The 23,852-nt window shown below is 44.6% G+C and overlaps 1 protein-coding gene across 4 annotated transcripts in view; it reads left to right on the top strand.

The window, feature by feature from the left end:
* LOC147026615 (uncharacterized) overlaps positions 1–23,852 on the top strand; it is a 189,900-nt gene that overhangs the window by 104,747 nt on the left and 61,301 nt on the right. For 2 of the 4 annotated variants that reach the window (XM_085882206.1, XM_085882204.1), the window contains exons 1-16: positions 3,773–6,051; positions 6,426–6,560; positions 7,222–7,341; positions 11,585–11,677; positions 11,771–11,989; positions 12,247–12,417; positions 12,634–12,741; positions 13,022–13,159; positions 13,361–13,540; positions 14,013–14,213; positions 14,591–14,689; positions 14,803–14,923; positions 15,225–15,385; positions 15,484–15,590; positions 18,174–18,301; positions 21,105–21,235. In XM_085882206.1, the coding sequence (XP_085738332.1) occupies positions 4,435–6,051; positions 6,426–6,560; positions 7,222–7,341; positions 11,585–11,677; positions 11,771–11,989; positions 12,247–12,417; positions 12,634–12,741; positions 13,022–13,159; positions 13,361–13,540; positions 14,013–14,213; positions 14,591–14,689; positions 14,803–14,923; positions 15,225–15,385; positions 15,484–15,590; positions 18,174–18,301; positions 21,105–21,235 (3,729 nt within the window). In that variant the 5' untranslated portion in view covers positions 3,773–4,434. Of the gene's footprint in view, positions 1–3,772; positions 6,052–6,425; positions 6,561–7,221; positions 7,342–11,584; positions 11,678–11,770; positions 11,990–12,246; positions 12,418–12,633; positions 12,742–13,021; positions 13,160–13,360; positions 13,541–14,012; positions 14,214–14,590; positions 14,690–14,802; positions 14,924–15,224; positions 15,386–15,483; positions 15,591–18,173; positions 18,302–21,104; positions 21,236–23,852 lie in introns of those variants that run through there. The other 2 variants (XM_085882205.1, XM_085882207.1) reach the window with 2 other exon arrangements.

The raw sequence follows: 23,852 nt of genomic DNA, 5'->3' as shown, positions 1-23,852 counted from the left end.
GTTGGAATACCAAGTCCAGCGATGATCCTGTGGGTGCTGAAACCATGAACCAGCCACCCTAAGTCCATGACTTCTTGCAAAGTCAAGGAATTTGGTGCTATTCTGGTTCACAGTTCCAGACCCATGGGGACCAACACATGTCTCATAACCATCCGAATCAGTTCCAGTCGATGCATTGAAATCCCCCAAGAGAAGAAGTGTTTCTCGCCTGGGACACTGATCAACCACAGACTCGAGTGTGGCATGGAATGCGTCCTTCACGGTGAGATCACTCGCCTCAGTTGGAGCATAAACAGAGACCAGGGAAATGACACCCAAGTTGTGACGAACACAGAGATCAACTTTACAAGGCACCACCAGGTTTTTGAGGCTGGACAGATGTTTTCTGGCTCTCCTGAGAGCGGACACAAACTTGTTGTGGACTATTTGGAAAGCACTGAGATTGCCTTCGGTCGGATTAGCCTTCCTGGAAGAGAAGGCAAGTTGTTTCGGAGCAACTGCCTCACGAAAGGATTCAGTGCACTGTGGGCGGGAAGAGGGGTTGGATAAGTGAAGACGACATGGGATGAATCTGACCATAAGAGAGGAGCAGGTTTCTGTGGAAGTTAATTTTTCTCAGGTTGAATTAATATCAGGTGCAGTTAATGTAGAAGAAGCATCCTGAAGGGATGACTGCTTGCAGGTCTTCACATCTGCTTGACTGAAATGTCAGACTCGCCGGCACTTGTGTTGCATAAAGCGTGAATGTGATGAAGTCGTCTTTTCGTCAGCTCAAAATTTCCTGTTAAGGTGATCATTGTAAGCAGAGAATACTTCAACAACATTTACCTCCTTTCATCAAGTCGTGGGTTCATTTTGGTTTTCTTGAACAGAATGTAAACAAAAAAAAAAAAATAAAATATGACCTTAAGCTCACCGAGATCAGGAGCAACAGTCACTCAAACCCCACTAGACCCTGACTTTCTTAATTATTATTTTAATGTTGTGAACAACCTTTAGTACATTACGGATGATGAAGGTTGTGGTCAAGTTTCATTGACATTGTGTGTGTAGTTTCAGAGAAGAGAGCAAATACCTATTTTGGGGCGTCAAGCCCCCCACCCCCACATTGACCCCCTTTATGAGCGCAGATTTTGATGTGGTCAATTATCCGTCGTGAGGCGTCAGATATGAAGCTGGTGGCCAAGTGTCATCAAAATAGTGTGTTTGGTTCAAGCGATAATGACTGAAGTGTTCACGGACTGACTGATTGACTGACTGATTCACTCTCTCACTCACTCATCCACCCACTCCCCCACCCACCCACTCACTCACTCACTCACTCACCCACCCACCCATCCACTCACTCGCTCACTCACTCACCCACCCACTCACTCACCCAGCTACTCACTCATTCACCCACACACCCATTCACCCATCCATGCATTCACACACCCACCCACCCACTCACTCACGCACCCAATCACTCATTCACCCACCTACGGACACTGTTTGATCGCATAAGCTCACCAGACTAAAGTTCAGGTGAGCTATTGATGGCCAGCATTAAAAGAGCTGGGTGTTGAAGGTGAACCATAAAAGCCTTTTTTGTCGTTTGTTGTTTTGTGATGTTTAAAGGTCAGCTATAAAAGAGACAAAGCCTTTGTCTCATCATTTATTGGTCAGTGGGGTACTGGGCTGGATCAACTGGTTGACCTTCAGTCTTGTAATGAGGTCATTGCAGGGTTTGAATTCTGACCCCTGCTGTGTTGGCACGGCCAAACCACCCGGTGTGCTGATTGCCATAGGACGTTGCACATTGCGCTACATCTCATTCCCGATGATGCATCTTGCAGGTTATCTGCATTTGTGTCATTGGTCATGAAAAGAATATATAAAAAAACCGATCTGTTTGAAATTCTCGGTATCTTTGTATGTTGAAATATTGATTCTCCGAGTTGTCAAGCGTAGTTCATATGTTGTGGGTTAATACGACCCTCACCTAACTGCACCTTCCCACCTAAAGAAAAATAAAAAGCCCAATTGTGTTCAAATGATTGTTGATGTACCTCTTTTCCCCAACACCCCCCCCCCTCCTGTTTGCCTTCCCCCTTCTAACTCAGTGGACGTGGGGTTGGATTGGGTTTTGGAGTGGTGGGCTTGGTATCATAGAGGGAGTGTGTGCTTGTGGATTAGGTGTTTGAGTTAACTGGGTGTATCACAGACCATCAACAGACAGACCTATTGATCACAGACAGACCATCACAGACCTATTGTCCTCCTCCTTTGTTGAGATTTTCTTTCCATGTGTACTGTTACTAAGGGGTGACCGAATGGCCGTTGAAGCAATGCACAACTTGTGACGCATATTCAAAGGCAGTGTTCTCACGCGTCTCCTTTCGGCCGCTCAAATTAACGAAATTTGATTGTAATATCAAGGAAAACGGCCCAACGGCCCTCTTTCTCAAATACTACTCGGCAGTCGGCGTGAACAGATTCCACTCGGTGGCTTTGGTTGGACGTTCGTGTTTGGGGAAACTTGGGTTCCTTTTTCCTTTGTTTTTCCTCGTATCCTGACTTTGACTTCTCCCACATCCCCACTAGCTCATCCACCACAGCTTCCTGCCTGTGTAAATTTGTGCATAGAAGTGAAACTTTGCTCCATGGGTTTCAAGTAACAAACAATTCCAGGTTGTTGTTGTTGTTGTTGTTGTTGTTGTTGTTGTTGTTGTTGTTGTGTGTTGTGTGTTGGCACTCGTGCTGCACGTACTGATGATGCCTCGGCTCACTCCTTTTTGCTCCATCTTTGCTAACACTCCACTGAGCGTACCTCTCTTCATCGGTTACGTTGCGATCGATTTGTAGCCGACGTGGTTATTCACATCGAGATTTCCATCGTTTGGTTTGAAAGTTACTTGCAGGCTTCATTTGGTCGATTAGCTTCTCAGAGATCTTGAGGTGCTTCGAGTATGTTACTGCGTTCGCGAAATGAGTGTCCGTGCAGGGGCAGATGGTCGCACAGTCGAGACGATGTGAAAGACAGTCGTAACTAAAGTACCATGCCTGCATGAACGTGATGACCACCGTGCACATGTCAGACCTTCCCTGCAGTGTGCAAGCTGGCCTTGCTTGGTTGTTGTGGTTTCACGTGGCCTGGCAATGATGGAATGGTAGATACTGAGAAGTCAGCGTTTCCTGCATACATACAGTGTGTGTCAACCAACTTGAATGGCTTCTCTGTTTCGTGATTGCCACGTAGAACTCTGCGACCCTGGAACTTGCTTTGCTAACGTCTTGGAATTTGATAGTGTGATTTGTGTGCGTGCGTGTGTGCGTGTGTGTGTGTGTGTTGTAAATATGCACTCATGAAACCGTCTGCTGAACTGCAGGTTTCCCCGTCTTTTTGCTCGTGGAACCATCTCGTTGGATGATTACATGGTACAGCTCAACCTGGCCTGTTGTGTACTGTATTGAATCGTAATTCTGGGTTCAACCATTAGGACTTCCCTGAACGGGGAGGTGGTGGTTTTTAATTATTATTATTTATTTTATTTTTTTGAGCTTTAGATTGCTAATCTTGTGTTTCGTGCACACTTCAGGTACCTGATACTGTCTGCGTATGATGTGCGTTTCACCCTCGGCAGGATCGGCACTTTTCACGGGTTCATTCTGGGCGATGGAATGACACATATCTCACACGGTCTTTGTGTGTTTGTGTGCTAAAAGCTCCAAGCTGTTTTTCAGTGGTATGAAAGGGAATTGCACGTTTGGAGGGTCGATTTGCTGGGGAATCACGCGGAATGTTGGGGGTGGGATGCAAACAGGGATTTTGAGGGACAAATTTGCTGTCGTTAATTGTGAGGGTTGTCTTCTCTGATGCGTCCGCTTGACTACATTTGTCAGACTGGAAGCAGACGTCTGGACAGCGTGCCGCGTGTCCTGTACAATAATCGCTCTCCTTCAATCCTTCAAGGCAGTCTGTCCTCTGCGGTGAGGCAGTACGGGGTGCGTTGGCCAGAGCCTTCGGCAGAATTATTGATCATCTCGCGCTGTCGATGTAACCATGTATGAAGAGCGCTGCCATCGCCTCCATGGCCCTCACAGGCAGCTCCTTCCGGCTTCGTATTCCTGAGCTGGTTTGCACAGTTTGTGCGTGCTTGTTCACCGCTTCGGCGACGATGCCCGAAGAATGCCTTGAATGAGGTTGTTGTCATAGTGATGAAGCTCCCAAGTGCCTGGTAGTCTTGAGGAGTGTTTGCTGCTGTGGCTACGAGGATTAATGCACCCGCGTGGGCTCACTGGCAATCTGTACTGTTCACTTTGGGCAATAAGTGTCACCGGTTCAGCTGGGCCGATGAGACGAAAGGATGAACGAAGTGGGAATATAAATTGCAACCGGAAGCAAGTGCTCAGTTCTTAGCTCTTCCTCCTTCGGCGGTAAGGGAGCTAAGGCAGATGGCTCAGCGAAACAGAGAAGGATGCCGAATTTGTGGACGGGAGCTGTGTGGGACACGGAGGCGTTGGCTCTTTCACGCGCGGCCAGGCCGGGCTGCTCTTCACACAGTGCTTGCACACGCGACACGTTGTGCGGTCTCCCGTGGGGATGGCTTGGCAGAGTTTGCTTGCTCGAAGTGCGCCTTTATGCTGGAGCAAGTGTACCGTTATGACACGGTGATGGCACGTGTGCAGGCGTTGTCTATTGAACACCTCCGACGTCTGGCCTTTGATAAGGCACGGCTGCTGCACTGCATTGCGTACCTACATGGGCGCACTCATCCAGGATGCAGCTGTATCGTGGAACCACCCACTGTTGATGATTGTTACAATGCTCTGCTGCAGAAAGACATGGCACTAGCAACACATGAGTGGTGGTGGTCAGAGGAAAATGGTGGACTTACGAGGGAGATTCCTCATGGATCGCTGAGCTATCGTGCTGGTTGCAGCGAGTCATGGCCGTGCCGGCGCTGCAGAGCGTTGCGTGTACCCGATGCTGCGTACGAGTCTGTTTGCCACGTGCCACGTCACCTGGCCATCCCTCTGCAGTCCTGTCCTGGTGCCTGTATGCTTGAAGAAGAGGATGGCTGGGTAGATGTTGATCAACAAGTCCTGTCTGATGATGAAGAAAAGGTGTGCAAGGAATTTTGTTCGCAATCCCGACCAGATGATCCGTTGCCCAGACAAAGCAACTGCAGTGAAACCACACCTTGTGATACACATCTGGTGTTGGGAGAAGATAGGTCAGTTGAGAAAGAACAATTCAATGCTGATGAAGAGGTGAAGACTTCCACAGATGTGTTAGAGGAAGGAGAGGATGAGAAAGCCGATCGAGTAAAGGGGAGCCAGTCTTCAGTGGTCTTGGAGGACGAAAATGTGCAGAAATGTGTCAGTGATGATTGTGACCATCTGAGATGTGAGCTGACCTTCATTGGTGAAAATGGTGCTGAGATGGATACTGTTTTACCAGAGGGAAGACAGGGTAAAGAAGTCCTTGTAAATATGTGCTCGTCAACGGATAGAGAAGATATTGCACGTCTTGGAAGTGTGAAAGAATACGGAGATGCTGAACGCCCACATACAACCACGCCAAAACTTTTGGCGATCGGTGAAGGACATAACCCAAAACCGTTGCACAAAATTTCACAAGCCAGTGGAACTGATTACGAAGCATGTGCTGAAAATGAAGAGAGAGACCTGGCTATTGACGGCCCGGTTATTGAGACACTTATTGGGGTTGGTGAACAAACTGCACCTGAAGAAAAGGGACTCGAGGTGCCGCTCAACCAGATGCCTCCTTTCACTGCCTGGCCTGCCATCCAGCCTGCTGAAGCCAATGCTGCCTTTCTCACTAGCTTATCCCATTTTATTGAAGGTATTCACTTTCGGCCAGTCGTTCACCCGCAGGGCAGCAAGATACCGAGTGCAGAAAGAGTATGTCATCATCCTCAGCACTCCTGCCCGCAGACCTTGATACCAAATTGGTCATGGTCAGTTTGTGCACAGGCCGACGAGGATCTTTTGCCGCACAATCTAATTGATGACTTGTTTGAAGACTTTATTCCCATTAAATTGAAGGTACATCGAGTCGTGTTGGTTTGCATGTGTTCTACTCTTTGGATACAGCACTTACTTTTATAATTTACATTTTTGCTGCCATAATGCGAAGTGTGCTTTCATTGAGTTGAGATATTTTTGTGTTGTGCATTTGTAAGCATTTAACTTTCCATGAACACAGTCAATGGTTCCACTTTGTTGTTTGCTGAATGGAAGATTTATACAATGATCAAATACTTTTGTATCAAGCCATGTTGAAGGGTCACGTAACTATTTTGACGCCCTAAACCGCATGGTGCTTGGACCGCAAAACGACACTCGAACCACATAATTGTATCTTGCACAGCGTTGAACAATCAGTAGCGTGTCGACATCTACCTGCCTCTATCCTGCAGCATGTATCAGAGGAGCGGCAAGACGAGAAAAATGACAGTGAGGAGCACAACCGACTTGTGAACGCGTTGGAGCAGGCACAATCTGAGACGCTGTCTCTCCGGGATGCACAGCGGACTGCTGAAGCTGCTAATCAGGTGAAGCAGGTCGTGATCTTCTCTGTGCCCTCTTGATTGCTTTGTTTTTGGTCTGCAGACTTCACTGGCCTTCCATTGTGTTCCATTGCCCATCAGCAGTCTTCACTGGGATGGAATAGATAGAATTGCAGGTGGCTTTTGCTGTTTGGCCGGGGGAAGCTTGATCCAAGTCTTTCACGGACTGGCTGGCCAGGCTACATTTCTCTAAGGTTAGGGCAGAAATTTGGCCAGGGTGCCGGCGATAACTCACCTACTCTTCGCAAAGGACACCGGGGATCTTTAACATCCACCAACTGATGCTGGCAGACTGGACTTTCAGTTTAACGTCCATCCAAGGGACGGCACACACACACACACACACACACACACACACACACACACACACACACACACACACACACACACACACACACACACACACACACACACACACACACACACACACACACACACACATTGTTGAATCACCCTGCCTGTGAAACACTGGGATGACAGCTTATAGCTGGCTCAGGATTCAAACACAGGCTAGACAGCTTAGATGTGTGTGTGCTTGCATACCTGCAGGCCATCTTGCCAGCCCATTGTGTGATGACCATGTTAGGAAAGAAATTTAATATTCTATAAGCATTTCTCTTTTTACCTTGCCTTGTTTTTCCTCCAGGAGTTGCTGGAGAAACTGGCAGAAAAAGAGGAGAAAATGAGCGTTCAGGAGCAGAATATTTTGAAAAGGGATAAAGCTATCCAAGGCCTCACTATGGCCCTTCGTGCGAAAGACAAAGAGGTGGGATCCATGGCTACTAAAATACTGCCTTTCAAACATTCTCATCGTCTCCTACAGGAGGCCTGCGGAAAAGTCTTGGTTTGGCTCTGGCACAACATAGTCCAGGAGCTGAATGGCATAACCAATCGCTAATTGCACCAAAATTGATTTCACTCCTGTTACATTCAGACAACATTCATAAACAACATATCAAAAGTTTACCAAAATGTAGTCAGTGGGACATATTTTTATGAGGGAAATTATGTAATCCTATCCACACGTTTTTACAGCCATTTTTCCCTGCTGTGCAGGGGTTTGGCTTTTTCTTGAGGCAATGTTTTATGGCCGGATGCCCTTCCTGACGCCAACCCTGGTCGCCTCTTACGACACACAGGGATATGGTACACCTATTCTAACCGGGGCATACACCGGGACCAGTACACTGGCACTCATTTCGCCGACCTCGGAAGGATGACAGGCTGAGTCAACCCCCTGGTGTTAATTCAGCAGCCAACGGGGCTTGAACTCAGGACCCTTGGATCCCAAGCCGCCACCCTAACCACTAAGCCAACACCAGGCTATGTAATCCTATCATTGGTATTATTCATGACTGTTCAAAATATTTACCAAGAGCAGAATTATGTCATTTAAATTAACAACAGAACAATTTCTACACTTGCCACTCCAAACCCAAAAGGGCTCCTTTTATATTGGTAAGAAAAGAGCTGTTGTGTTTATAGGTGGTATCACACAGGTGGCTTTTGCTGATCGGAAGTGTCTCTATAAAGATCCTCTACCCTAATTAAGAATACATACATACGAGTCCTCCATATTGTCCATGTCCATCAGATTCATTCAAAGATCACTCGTCATCTTCATCATCCATGTCATCAAGCCTGCGGTGTGGCAATGACGCATTGACACAGTGCACGACATTCAATACATAAACATAATAATAAACATGAGTAGTACATGATAAACCCTTTTTTCCAACATCGAACTGTTGTGCAGTCATACTTGCATTTGCAACTAGTGATCTTCTTTAGGGGTTTCACTGTATATGATGATCTTTTATAAATCAGTTTTCACAGGTTCCATTTTCTATTGCGAACTGTCCATCAGGCCTTAAATTGCATGGGGGGTGGCAGGTGAATTTGCACTAGAAAGCTCCAAAACAGAACCTCGAAAAATCAGATGGGACAAGTGTCACCCCTGTAAATATCAGCAAGCATTACGGCAAATTAAATAGCATCCAAACAAGTTTACTACGTGTACGATTTATTTTACGTTCCCTGTTCCACGAATGATCGCCAGCGATCGGCTTGTGGGTGCAGCCATGTTGTTTATTTACCACTCTGGGCGTAAAACAATAAAGTCGTGCAAACGCACGCACGTTTTGTAGCGTTGCCAGCGAAAAAGGCCGTCCTGCTGCAGTCTCTCGCTGCATGGCTCTTGAGCGCAGCAGACTCGTTGTGGGTTACAACACGGGATCTCCATATTTGATTACAGCATGGCGCATGCTGTAATCGGTATCATGATGGAGCGCTTTCTGAATCTACTTAAACCTGCACAACCCAACGGCACTACAGAAACTTAAAAAGCTCCATCGAGCTAATCTTCTGAATCAAAGGTGGGTCCATCTTCCGTTTCGACAAAGAAGAGCAAGAAGAACCCTGTTTCTAATGAAAGCATCGTAAGGACATGAATATTTATACTATCTTCGTCAAACTTTCAGACATTCATCAGTGAGTGCCGGCCGCCGGGGAGTGTTTTGGGTAAAAGCTTTGTAAAAAAGGTAATAATAAATGGTTCCCAAACCCATTCCTTTTTGGGTGTCAGAAGGTGTTTTCATCACCACAAAAAGACAAAAAAAAAAAAAATTTGATTTTAAAATGCCAAAAAAGATTAGAACAGTACCGAGCAATGCCAGGTACCCTCTGCTAATAGCGTCATAAAACAATAAAAGCCATTGAAAGTTTAAAATGTCATTGCTATCCATTTGTAAAACTGCCAAAAAATGTCAATAAAAAGAAGAAAACACAAAATAATATTTCAACACAAACTCAGAAGGTAATGTTGCTACCTGACTGCATCACCGAACAAAGAGTTTTCGAACATGAAACAGGAGCCTCCCTAAACAAAAAAGAGCCCCCGAAAACCAAAAAGCATCCCTTTGAAAAAAGTAAGCAAGGCAGTTTTTGTTTTCTCAAAAAAAGCCCTTGAAAAAAATTTTTTTTTTGAGCCCTGCTGTCTCCACCATCTAAAGAGGATCAAACTGAATGTTTCCCTGCCAAACTTTGATTTGATGGTACACTCTTCGGGAGTGATTCGTAGCAGCTGCTGCTGTAGGTGGCAGTGGGACGGGGCTGTGTACACATCTGATGCTTGTTGCAACCTTTTGGCAAAACAGTTTGTATCAGAGGGCATCTATGCCTTTAGCTGCATTGTCATTGCACAAACAAACCAAAGCTTGTTCACCTCCTATGATAGCCTGTTGCTTTCTGTTGGCAAAGATCTCAGCTAACATCCTTCTTGTTCCTCATTGTTTCAGTCCAACAGCTTTGCCTCACCCAAATAACTTGAGATGTTGTTTCACGTCATAGAATGGAATGGACAAACTGAAGAATGTAGATGGTTACAGACTTCATTACCCATTGTTTCATTGATATGCTTTAGGTCAGATATCTTTGACAATGTAGCACCTTTGTCTCTGGCTAAAATGACGTGAAGTAAACTTGAAGGTGTTCAATCCCACTTGGTGACGTAGAAGAACAAGATCTGCAACCATCACAGTTTGCATTTCAATTGATTCTTGGACAGCAGTTTGCACTATCAAGCGATGTGTGCATCTCCTTTTTGCTTGTCTTGTTTGAATTCCAGAGCATTCTATTTTTTCCCGCTGAATGCTGCAATCAATCTCTGCTTTGTCATGTTATATGGCAGAAATTCTGCAATTTTCAATTTTGGTTTCCTATTCTTCTCAAATAGTATTGCCAGTCCTGTACAACCAGCTGTGTGACATCTGTTGAGTACTGTCCTTGGTAGAGGTGAGCATCGAAATAACCATCAAATAACACTATACACTGATTGTACTTCTTTGAGACATAAACAAGATATATTTTGAGGTCTTCATAGGTTTTTCCAGGTCTTCATTATGCTTTCACCTTATCGTGTTTATGGGGAAATTACATTACGCCAACTAGAACAGCACTCAGTAGAGTGCATACTTCCGTCAGGCTGAACAGTTTACGTTTTATAACTTATTCGACTGGTACGCCAGTTCCCAATCCAGATCTTCACCAAAATCGAATCAATTTGTCCTTGTCACACACCCAGCATGTGCACTAAATTTCGTCCGAAACAGTCCACGACATTTGAAATATGCTATGCAGTATATCGTTTATGGTCCCATCTCTCAATGGTGAAGAACCACGTATGCAATAAAAAAATCATTTCTGGATCTGGAACCACTTCTTCACCAAAATAGAATATATTCCTTGTTGTCATGCACCCAACCTCTCTTCCAAGTTTTGTCCGAACCTGTCCATAACCTTTTGAGATGTACAATATATCGTTTTTGGCCCCATCTCTCAATGGTTCCCATCGTGTGCTGCCTTTTTCGCTGATGGTTGCATCATTGGTTAGGGGCGCGGCTATGCCACTGATGCATTGCCTCTATTACCAGTATACTCATGCTCATTTTGTCGACCTCGGAAGGATGACAGGCTGAGTCAACCTCCTGGTGTTAATTCAGTGGAAAACGGGGCTTGAACTCAGGACCCTAGGATCCCAAGCCACCACTCTCAATGGTGAAGAATCACTAAAAGAATTCTTCGATCGGATCTGGATTTTCACCAAAATCGAATCCATTCATCCTTGACACACACCCAACCGGTCCCACCAAGTTCCGTCCAAATCCATCCACAACTTTTTGAGATATCCTGCTCACATACAGGCAGACTGACAAACGGATGAAAACATAACCGAAGGTGGACGGAGGTAAATATGATATTACGTAATTTGTTCCCCCAAAAAATGAAATAAATTCCATGGATTATGTTTTATTATGTTTCGGGATGTTGTTGGAACGTAATGCAAGTGAATTATATTTTGTTGCAATTAGTGATGGGTTAACCATAATTTTTCCATGGGACTCTTGGAGTAGCATGCAGTTAGATGGATTCGAGAGAACCTGATGAACCTCCACGTGTTTTGTGCATATTTTGACAATGTGGTGTGATGCTCTACTCTGTGGTCTTGCTAGATGGAAGAACTATGCACTCAGATTGAGGAGAAGGACGGAGCTCTGGCGTCGGCACGAGACCTTGCTCACAAAGCACAAATGGCTAAGTTCCAGGTAACAGAGGTCTTCTGTAAGCTTTAACATGAAACTTCAAAGGATTCTCTGTTCCACAGACCTGAATTGGCTCTGTGCCATCTTCACCATTAGGGTACGGGAGAGCAACAAGCACTATTGAATGAGAAGCAGGAAGAGGAGTTACAGTTGCATGCATGCTTGCTGCAATGCAAGGGACAGCTGCAGGCGGTATCTCGTGAGTTGGCCCGCCGCACGCAGGAGCTCGCTGCGGCCTGTGCCAGTCGCAATGCAGCGGACGTCGAGAGGGATGAGACACTATCAGACCTGCATCGCTGCAAGCATAGGTTGCAGGTAATGTCTCGCATTTTTGGCTGTGTAGGACAATCCCAAAGCATTGATGGAACACATCAGACCGGTTCTGTTCTTGGGTTGCAAAGGAGTGACACTGGATGGGCCTAAGCTCGAGCAAAAGGATAATGTGGTCACTCAGTTAATAGCCGGTTACAGTACATTTGTTTGAATACAATACTGAGCTAGTGATCATGCCCTGCTCCTCCTTTGGACGGTATCCTTTTGATGGTGTTGCCGTGGTGTTGCGTCTGTGTTAGGAGCTGCGTGAAACTGGACGACGGCAACAAGCTGAGGCCAGTGATAGAGAGTACAGTTTGAGTCAGCGTTATGATACCTTATTGGCAGAAGAGCAACGCCAAAGACACAGTCAGGAGCTCCTCGTGGCTCGACTGTCCGACTCATTAAAGCACAAAGACAGTCTCCTTCAGGTACCATTGATTTTGGCAACATCAGAATTTCACACCATCACCACCTCTTTCTGCACCTACCCCACCCCCACCCCTGCTGGTCTGTTAATTGTTGGGTGCGATTTCACCTTCTCCCTCACTTAGCGGCTCAATCGGAATTTTATGAATGGACAGTTTTAAGTCATATATCCTGCTGACTCCTGACTGTCCTCTCTACTACAATGCACTTATTCACAGGAGTACCTCGAGATGTTAAAGAGTCCCTCGGAACAATGTGAGGATGGGACATCGGTGCTGATCTCAAAGCTACGTGAGCGCCTCAAAGATCGAGAACAAGCTCTTGAGGTAGGACTGCTCTAAACTTTTATCAACAGAACATATTTTTGTATTCCAAGGATACCCGATTAACATCTGCTTCACATCTCTCAAATTCGCAATATATAAGATATTGGGCTGGTGAGGGTTATGTAACAGACTGTGACCTTTTTTGCTGTATGCTGTTGAATGATCTTGCCTTGGTCAAAGATTATCTTGGTGATGAACAACTGAGACCTATGTCCAGTTACCATAAATCATTATTCTATAGCTTGGTCCCATTGGTGATGGTGAATCTGTATGGCTGCAGCGGGCATTTGGAGACCAGGTCATGGCAGTGCAAGACAAGGAAAAGGAGATTTCTGACCTGCGCCTCACCCTTCGTGAAAGAGAGAGTAACCTGGAACGCATGCAGTGCCTGCTAAGGGATAACGAGGCATCCATGACAGTAAGGGACTTCAACCTGCACCACTTTCTTATGTGCTTCTTCTGACGTCATTGCCGCAACTGCAATTTGATGCAGTTTAAATTGTGTCAAAGCTCGTACTGAAGAGTTGCAGTTCTTATCTTCCTTTGGCCTTCCAGAGTAAAATTTGAATATTTTAAAAGTAGATCAATTTCGTGATTCACTTTTAATCATGTTTCATAGAGCTTGGATGAAATAATCAGAGAGAAAGACAAAGAGCTCCAGCAACTAGCCACTGCATATAAAGACCTACAGCGTGAGCGCAGAAGACTTGAGGAAGAGCACGCGAGCACCCTTGCTGACAGGGACTCTCTGACCATGCAGCAGTGTTCTATGCTCGACATCCTCTCGCGTGATCTGCAGGTTTGCTGTTGCAATGGTTTTAGCATGTTATCTTATTTTATATATTTATTTTTGAACGTGCAAGCCTCCTTATGAGGAATAATACCCTTTGGTGGAGCAAGAGCAAGAGGTTAACACCTGAAACGTCTACTTTACTTTGCTTCTCATGGCAGTTAAGCAGACCTTTGTCAACCTTCAGTTGATAAACCCCATTATTCTATTTATTCACAGACGCAGCCTGACACTGGCCATGACAAGGTCCAGTATTCCTCCATATGTGGGGATGCAAAGACCTTTATGCAAACAGAATTTGCGATTTTTCAGATCTGATGATTTTGTTTTGGGATGTATACGATGGTAAGACTTGAGAATGTCCAATAAGTTTTTCCATTTGAAACCCAAGTATGATGACGATCCACCCCTGACTTTGATGTCGTTTCCACTCAGAGATCGCTCTGTGCCCGGCTGTGGTGTGTGTTTCCTGTGATCACAGGAAGCCAGAACAGCCCTGTTGGACCGATCGGGCCGGGCCGTGGAGGAGACTGCTCAGCAGCTGACGCTGCGCCTATCTGAGCGTGAGCAGCTCCTGCAGGAGGTTCTTAATGAGAAGCAGCTCCAGACAGAGCATCACACCTTTGAAATGCACTGTCTGCAAGAGCGCCTGCACATGCTACAGCAGCAGCATATATCTGACGTGCGTGCCATTCAATCCTCAGAGTTGAGGGTTGACATAAAATTATCAATAAGTGCAGGAGAAGGTTTATATTAAAAGATGTTTAATGGAGAGATTAGATGAATGGTTAATAAATCCAACATTGTTTGTCCCAATCACTCAGCTAATTATGAATGTTTTTTTTTGTTTCGTATTTGCTCAGTTTGAACAAAATGTCCAGTCCTGTAGTTTACATTTGGTGGAAGCAAACATTTCTGGAGGCCAATACATCTGTTAAGATCACATACTGCTTGTCAAGGTCAGGTAGTTGTGTACACATGAAGGAGATGCTCCAATAGCTTTCCATAGTGGATGTCATGCTGTGCTTAATCATTTTCTGTGCCCATTGTGACAAGCAGGACACGTCCTGTCAGGGCTCAAATGATGATTGGATGTCGAGGCAGTTGGAACTGGAGAGGATGCGTGTTTTGTTGAAGGAGAAGGACGTGATCATCAAGGTAGTTGGGTTTCTTGGGTTTCTTAAAAATTCACCGATAACTCTTTCCCCAAAATTAATACACAGCTTTGACACAGGTGATTGTGTACACTTGTTCATGTCTGTGTGGGGCAGAAACTGGTGGACAGTGGGCATGGGAAGGACCAGCTGTTGGACAAGCTACAGAACCAGGCCAGACAGACTCACCTGCTAAAGCTGCAGCAGACGTTTCGCGTCCGCAACGATGAGCCTGATGGTATGTTCCTGCCGGAGTGGTAATTGGGTCGGTCACCCGTTTCATTCCCATTCACATTTGGTTTTTACACTGCGAAAAGGGGCCTTTTATTTTTTTACTTACTTCATAAGTGTGCTTCTCCTGTCCAGATGCAGAGTAAGAGAAATGCAGGGTGTGTACTATATGGTTCTAGTCTTTGGATTTGTATCCAAGCATCTGCAACATAGTGGAACAAACCAACTGGGCTGTTTTTTTTATAGCTATGACATGTGCTGACTGGCTTGTGTGCCTATAACGTCTCATCTTTTCCGTGCTATTGTAGGCCATCTTTCGGGGGGAGATTCCACCGATGTCTCGCAAGCAGTGATCAATTCAGACGAAAAGGCTCCGTCAAGCAAGAGCAGCCACGATGGCTCGTGTGGACGTGTCAAAAGATTTTCCCAGCGTAAGACGGCAGTCAGAGAAAGTGAGGAGCAGTTCAAGGTAAGACAGCCTCGTTGTGAGGTCTGCCTGCATTTTCTCGCCGCATGGCATCAGGTCATTTGTGATTGGCTTAATACTCATTCACTTGTGCGTTTCAGCTGCGGAAATCACTTGAAGAGCTAATAGCTGAGAACAAACGGCTGTGCACGGTCCTGCAAGTGGAACTGAAACTGCATGCACATATGGGACACGACGGGGCTGACAGGTAATCCTGGTCGGCCTGTGAAATGTTTTGTGCACTGTTTGCAGCAAGTTTTACTTGAGCGTGCTTTTTCAGCTGTGTATGGTGGATAGTGTGGCTCAAGCTGGCACCTCTTTGGGGTTTTTTATTTATTTATTTATTTATTTATTTATTGTTTTAGCAAACATTCGATTAGTACAACAAAATTTAAATATCCATTTCAATAAAATAGACATTATGAAAGCTTTTTGACTTGCATTCCTCAGGGTAAAACCGCAACTAGATGAAGAAGAAGCACCAAATTCTCATTTGTAAAGTTACAATGTAATGTCCTCAGCGTTGATTGGTTGAGAGAAAGAAAGGACGGGATTACCTGATTGGTGAAACCACAGAGCATCATGAATAATGAGTAGGCAGAAATGAACCGTCATGAACAATGATTAGGCGGAGATGAATCACCAAGGTACCGGCGAAAACGTAATGCTGAGGGCTAGTTGGGGGGAGGGGGAGGGGGTAGTGGTTTTCATGATGATTCAATGTTCACTGTGGTACAGTTGTCACACAGTCAAGCCATCATAGTCAAAATAGATATAAAGTTTGGACAAATTTTGTCCACAAAGAATGGGATTGGTTGACCTGATGAATGTGGCCTCCATTGCACGAAGGTGAGCTAAACTTTTTCCTCCACTCAGGATTTTAAACCAGCGAATAGGATATTGCTCTGCACATTGAGAATTATTCAGTAAATGGCAACCAATTGCAGAAGCACAGGGAATAGTTGTTTGTACCATGTACATTCTTACAAACCCGAGTTGTTTGTCTCTGTTTGGTTGACTGACCCCGTCTGATCCCCAAAGGGACCTGTTGTTCAATGTGATCCTTCAATCTCAAAGACGTGTGGCCCACATACCTAGCATCACACTGGCACTGAAATTCGTAATAATCTCACTTGTATGAGAGGTGGGCAGAACATCTTTTTGGACTGACGGAAGCAACCAGTGGGTGGTGAAAATCACTCATGGTTGAACAGCATAGTTGGAATGGGACACTGTCTGTTTGATCTGGTTTTCAAACCGTTGAGACACTTTGCCTTTCCAAGGTAGACGTAGGTATACAGGACATTTACCAAGTCTGATTATAGGATTCTTTAGTTGGTTCAGGAATTTGTTATCAAGAAGAAGTCTTTATGGTCTCAATTTCAGCATGGAGTTTATCTGTTTAGCAGAACCTTCTTGCTCTGTTGACCAAATTACCAATCAATCCAATCTTGTATCTCGAGGAACTGTTAGAGTCCCACCTGATATATGGTCCGGTAAAAGTAGACTTTCGGTAGACTGGTTTTATAAGCTCCGGCCGATTTCTCAACTAAGACGTCGAAGAAGGGAAGTACGCCGGAGAGTTCCATCTCGAAGGTGAATCCAGAATTCTAAGGTGAATCCAGAAACCTTAACTGAACAGAGAAAAACAACTCAGACTTGTAAGAATGTACACAGTACGACAACTATTCCCTGTGCCTCTGCAATTGGCTTCCATTTACTGAATAATTATCCTCAGTGTGCAGAGCAATATAGTATTGGCTGGTTTAAAATCCTGAGTGGAGGACGCAGTTTAGCGCACCTTCGTGCAATGGAGGCCACATTCATCAGGTCATCCAATCCCGTTCTTTGTTGACAAAAATAATTTGTCCGAACTTTATATCAATTTTGACTATGATGGCTTGATTTTGTGACAACTGTACACAGTCAATGTTGAGTCGTCATGAAAACCACCACCCCTCCCCCCATCTAGCCCTCAGCTAATTAGCATTACGTTTTCGCCGGTACTTTGGTGCTTCATCTCTGGCGAATCATTATTCATGATGGTTCATCTCCACCTACTTATTATTCATGATGCTCTGTGGTTCCACCAATCAGGTAATCGCATCTTTCTCTCTCTCTCTCTCTCTCTCTCTCTCTCTCTCTCTCTCTCTCTCTCTCTCTCTCTCTCTCTCTCTCTCTCTCTCTCTCTCTCTATCTCTCTCTATCTCTCTCTATCTCTCTCTATCTCTCTCTATCTCTCTCTATCTCTCTCTATCTCTCTCTATCTCTCTCTATCTCTCTCTATCTCTCTCTATCTCTCTCTATCTCTCTCTATCTCTCTCTCTATCTCTCTCTCTATCTCTCTCTCTATCTCTCTCTATCTCTCTCTATCTCTCTCTATCTCTCTCTCTATCTCTCTCTATCTCTCTCTCTATCTCTCTCTCTATCTCTCTCTCTATCTCTCTCTCTATCTCTCTCTCTATCTCTCTCTCTATCTCTCTCTCTATCTCTCTCTCTATTAACGTTGAGGACATTACATTATAACTTTACAAATGAGAATTTGGTGCTTCTTCTTCATCCACTCGCGGTTTTAGCCTGAGGAGTACAAGTCGAAAAGCTTTGATAATGTCTATTTTATTGACATTCTAATTGTTTTAGGTAAAAACCGATTCAGATTTGTTGTGGTTAAAATTGCTGTGCGGGTTGATGCAAGGTGTGTGTTTGTGCGGTTCATTGACATATTTGTGAGAAGTGTTGTGCTATTTCCTCTGTACGTGCCTAGTTCACCGTCATGTACATTTTGTGACAGTGCATCTATGGACAAGGCGTTGACTGACATTTGCAGCCTGTGGCAGCAACTTGAAGAAGGATTGCGTGCCAATGATGATTTGCGACGGGCGTTGGAGCGAGTGCTCTGTGAGACTCCGAACGACGCAGGTGTGGGACTGGGGGAGCTGGGAGCTCTACCTGGCAGTGTGGTGGTCGTGTGATCAAACAAATTGTCTCTATGAGCCAGCACTGCACATAGCCCCGTTTTAATTTCTGTGAATGTACACTGCCTTCTTTTTTTGCACCTCAAATTATGGATGCTTAAGGCTCTCTTGGGATTCTCATCTTTATCTTGCATGGACATCATGATGCTTGACATCTTCACAATACCATCCTGGTGGTTCTGATGGGTCTTCCTTCTCCATGTAACGAAAGGGGAAAAAATTTGCTACCTGTATGTTCTGAATTGTTATTTCATTCACCTGTATTTGTGCACCAGTTATACAGCCTCAAAAGCTTATTACTGCCTTAACTACACCAGCTTTACATTCATAACTGAGTAATTAGTGACTGAGAGCTTTACAATTTGGGGAAGGTTTTTTTTTGGGGGGGGGGGGAGTTGGTCCTGGCTGTGATGTGTTTAAAACCTTCAGTTTGTTCACCACTATCATTGGAGTGAGTTGAGAATAAATACCTGAAGTTTGCAAGTGAGGTTTTGCTGCATGTGACACTTAATGGCACACAATAAATCATTTTTATATAATGAGCATGGTCTTTTTTACCATCTTTGTTAACCAACCTACTTCAAATCACCCAGTTATGGCTTCCATTCTTCGGTAGTTTTGAAGATTTTTTTCCAAGCCATTTGGTAACCCATCTTAGTCATGGTCCCAAAAGAGAGCAAAGTTCAATTTATCCTGCAATGTGGCACCAAATGTGCTGACCAGTGAAACAGCCACTTGGCTGCGGTAACGATGATTCGCTTGATCGGTCAACCTCTTTTACCGCCACTGGGGAGCCCTAAGCCCGTCAGAAGTACACTGAGTGCAGAACTCTCTGAGTGCCACGATGATGATTTTGTGATTGGTGGTTTAATCCGGTACGATCTAATTTGCTAATATTGCGGAGGCAGGGGAAAAAAGTCCACAAGGTCTGAATGTAAAAATAACGATTAATCATGTTTATCATCGCAAGTCTTCCCCTTGTGCTTAATGCAAAAAGGATACAGAGACACCGAGCAGTGTCACAAAACTTTTATGTTCAAACTACCCTGTTTCTTACCGATTGATTTGAAGCATAATCACAGGCCCACCAGCACTGAATATCAGAATTAACCATTACAAATGGAAATGCTTATTGGGTTCCAAATTGAAAAGAATTGTAAAGATGTTAAATCTTTACGGGCGAAGATCTTTACGTTAAATCTTTATGTTAAATCTTTAAAAATTGGGGAAGAGAAATAGTTTCAAACCCGCACCACCGCATAATTTAATGTTGCTCTGGAAATTGTGCTCTTACAAATCAATTTTGGATCATTTTTATATATATTCTCCCCATTCTGTTTAAAACAAAATTTATATGGCCTGTTGTTTGTGGTATTATATGTTCCAGTAGCGTTAGCACCTTGGTACCGGGTGCAGCTTATGGTCATCCTGCATCTTTGACCCTGGACATCGATGAACCAGGAAGGTAGAGGTAGCTCATGATAAGGAAAAGCCAAAAGAACACCCTTTGGTCATTCTATGACTCTCATTGGTTGTTGAGGAAGTAAAAAATCTTGTTAAAACCTGTTGGAATTAATCGGACAAACAGATATCATATTCATCAACTCTGATTGCCCCTCGTTAAAGTGAGATGGCCATTTGCTCTGCTCTCACTCCTAAACACCATTTTTGCTTTGGTTCATTTCACTCTAACATAGCTTGAATCCTGGGTTCTTTCTCTTCCCAACCACAATTGGGTTTGTGCAGTTTAAAGATTATTGCTAATTCTGGCAAAGAACTAGCAGTCTGCGTTGGTGGCACAAAATAATAAAACAGTTTGGGTTATCCGCCTTGAAATAATTGGCGTTTAACCCAAACTGTTTTGGTCTCGTTTTTTTGTACAGTTTAATTGACGACAAATTCTTCACCAATAAAGATTGCTTTTGAACATAACTATCTGGAAATCTTTGTGGAGTTTCTTGCTCCATAAGGCGATTCTCAATGTTGGTTTACATTGGAAATGAAACCAGGATGCAAGGCAATTCTTCATGTACAAAAAAGCTCTTTGTAACAATACAAAAACACAAAGGTCATTTGATAACTGACCTTGCAATACCACTGTGAGCTTGCCAAGGTTGTGTAACTTTTACTTCGTGAGGTCTGCCATGGCTGATACCTGAAAGCTGGTGATTTAAAATTTTTTTGTGTATACATAGAAAGTCAGTTTTAATCCCCAACTTTGTTTTGATTCTGTAAATGGCTGCAGTTTGTAGAAAGAGGCAAAGCTTTGAAACGAGAGGATTCTTGGGCCCCATTGCCAGATGCTGGTGTGGTTATGAAACTGCAATAAGCCAAGGCCTTAGAGTGGTTTTGCCAAGGCAAGGACGGTCTGTTGAACCTGTGCCAATTAGCTACCATGTGTGGTGAAAAATGCTGAAGGCCTGTGGGGATTGTGAGCAGACGTTTTGGTTAAAAAAAAAAATTCCCTCGAGATTTTGGAGCAGACGGGGTGAGTGTAGTTAAACGTGAAATGATAGGGTGTGTGTGTGTGTGTGTGTGTGTGTGTGTGTGTGTGTGTGTGTGTGTGTGTGTGTGTGTGTGTGTGTGTGTGTGTGTGTGTGTGTGTGTGTGTGTGTGTGTGTGATGTTGAAATCCAGACACGATGCTGTTCCGTTGAATTGAGGACGTAACTTAATAGCATAAGTGAAGAAATTTGGTAGTAATGGGTGTAGGGTTATGGTTTTAACATTCAGGTGTGTTGTGTACAGGCTCCCCATGGAGAGACAGCACACTCTATGGCACCTGGGATGAAACATCATACATGAGCATTCAGCTGGCTGAAGCTGAAGACATGATAGTAGAAGTAAGCAGACTCGGTGTACCGGATCTGAGGAACAAGGTGAGGGACATGGTGGGAATTGGAATAAAATGCAGAAAATGTGGAATGCTGGGTGTTTCTGGCTGCTATTCGATGTTGTGATGAGTGGCTTGCTGGCAGAGTTGCTCGAGACTAGTTGCATTGCCTTCACTGCCGTGGATTTGATTCCCATGGCTGCTTGATGGAAATTTCCACTCTTTACAATGAGTGATGCTCTATGCAGACTTGGATCTTGTCCACAGAATCTTCCACCACTTACTATGAGCATCCCATCGATTACTCAAAGGATTAATATTACTGCCTTTTGATTAAACCCGTCAGCGAAGCGACAGGTAAGCATGCCTAGTCTGTTACGAAAAGGAGCAGCGTCCATCTGTCCACCCGTCACGCTTTATTTTGAAGGGGAAAAATGGTACTGTTAGTGGGGCAGATAACAGCAATTTTTGAGAGGAATCGTGCAAATGATGATACAAGCATCAAATTTGGCACATTTGTTCTCCAGGGGATTCTAATCAAATCTGCCTGATTGGCCATTTGAAAATCCAAGATGGCGGCCATTTTTCAAGATGGCCGCCAAGTTAGCCTCCCGAAGTTGACTTTTTGCTTAGAAGTATTTGTCGTTGTCCGATTTGCATTTTCTAGGTGTGGATACATATGTTTTCAAGCCTGCTGGAGTGGATTTTCCTGCTTTTAAAGCCCCCTGACACACACTTTTTCTGATTTTGCACTACTTTAATGATTGTCAAATGAAGCTAAGGCCTTTCTGCAACCGGGCCCTGGCTAGTAAATGTTCAAAGTTATGCATACCATGCGAATGTTCCTCCAGCTGCTACTGTCCACATATGCAGCTGCAGAGTGCTGTGCAGGGGAGCCCTGACTGAAAGCACTTGCATCTCCGGTTGCAACCTTTCCTACAGGAACACTTGGTCAGTTCCTGACAGCTGGCTGCAATAGAGGGTAGTGTTGTTCAACATATCTGCCACGTCTCTCCTTTCTGTGTCCATCCCCATTCAGCGGGACTGCTCGTGTCTGGACTGGAGATGGTTGCCTGGCACAAGATGATCCCAGCCTGATAGGCCACATGCTTTGCATGTTCTCTGAGGGCTGCCTGTGTTGGTGGAATTGAGTTGTACGGCCTCTGCTTGCGGGCAAAGAGATCTAGTCTTGCTCCATCCACACCAGTGGCTGCGCTTGATCTGTCATACATGAGGACAACGAATCTCTCCAGCCTCTGCAGGTCAAGATCACGAATCAATGTTGTATGCTGGCTGAGATTGGTGAATGTTTCAGAAACATCATCAAAGACGTTCCAAGTTTGCCATGCAGTTTTCTTCCCTTTACCGCAAAAGTCAGACACGACGTCACATCCAGTGAACGCATGGAAGTATGGGATCCCTCTAGTTTTCTCAGGCCCTATTGCAGAAACTACCTCATGGACTGGAATTCATCGTGCCTTGGCTCCTTGGCCAAAGGCAATCCACATGTTCTCAAGACCGAGTTCCTGTAAGGATGGCAGTACAGATATTGCTATGACTAGTACGTCCGTGTCATTAGCCTTAATGATAATGGACTTGCTACCATCCGTCGTTGCATCCCTGCCGTGTACAAATATTCGAGTGTCAGCTTCTTCATGACAACATGGAGACACAGCATCCAGTGATTTCCTTGTGTTGCTAATGGCATCTTCTCCTTTTGTGACAATGACTGTGCTTGTCTTCTGTGCTTCACACATCTTTTCCACAAGGAAGTGAGACAGTTCAGTCTTGTTGCTGTCATCTCAAAGAAAGCTTCTCCAGTTACTTGGGGTCTTACTGGTTTCTGTCACTCTTCTTCTGATTCCTTGCCCCCTTTTCGACCTTGCATCAGACTTCAGACTTGACTTCTTGTACACATCAAACACTTTGTACACTTGCACACATCTTGTACTTGATATCAAATGATATCGTGCCTTGTTTTGTCTCAAGGTTTCCTCTATCCCACCACCTTCGTCAAGTCTTGCAGGGTCTAGCTTGATTGGTAGTGCATTGAGTGAGTGAAACAGAGGAATATTCCTTGCCAAGTTCATATACCCATCATCTCCTCTTTTGGCAGGATTGGCGTGGGGGGACTTTAGATCTTCTTTCTTAACCTCCTGACAGAGGCAACACTTGGTCCAGACAGTGTTCAATGATTTACCAGTCGAACTTGCGTCCATGGCCAGTATGACGTTCAGGGTCGAGGGTTTATCCTTTTACCACCCTGTACATGTATAATGAACATTTTCCTGTATGGGATACAACTAGGTTTATGCATCTGCCCTACACCTAGTCCGATCGTTCATCCAGTGTCATAAGTCCCGTGCGATCTGTACACCATCCAGATAACTAAAACCCCGTTATCCTTGGCTCGGCTCTCCCGTGTTGGCATGTCCTGTCGATTCAGGTGCGCCTGCCTAACTGATCTGGGGTTGATTAGGCAACATTTGGGACACTTTAAGTTGTTGCAGTATGATGCCAACATACAATTGCTACTTAGCTGACACTGAACCCCATGCTGAGTTTCACAGCAGTGATGTCACCAATGTGCCTTGGTAGTGCCCGACAATCACTCCTTCAAGAAATTCTAACTTGGCGATGAACTGGAAATGTTGATTAAAGGA

This window comes from Eptatretus burgeri, chromosome 5 (genome assembly GCF_056783735.1).
Source record: "Eptatretus burgeri isolate ZD-2024b chromosome 5, Ebu_testis_v1, whole genome shotgun sequence".
NCBI lineage: Eukaryota > Metazoa > Chordata > Myxini > Myxiniformes > Myxinidae > Eptatretus > Eptatretus burgeri.
The sequence above is the reverse complement of the archived record's forward strand: the minus strand, read 5'-3'. Positions and strand labels throughout refer to the sequence as shown.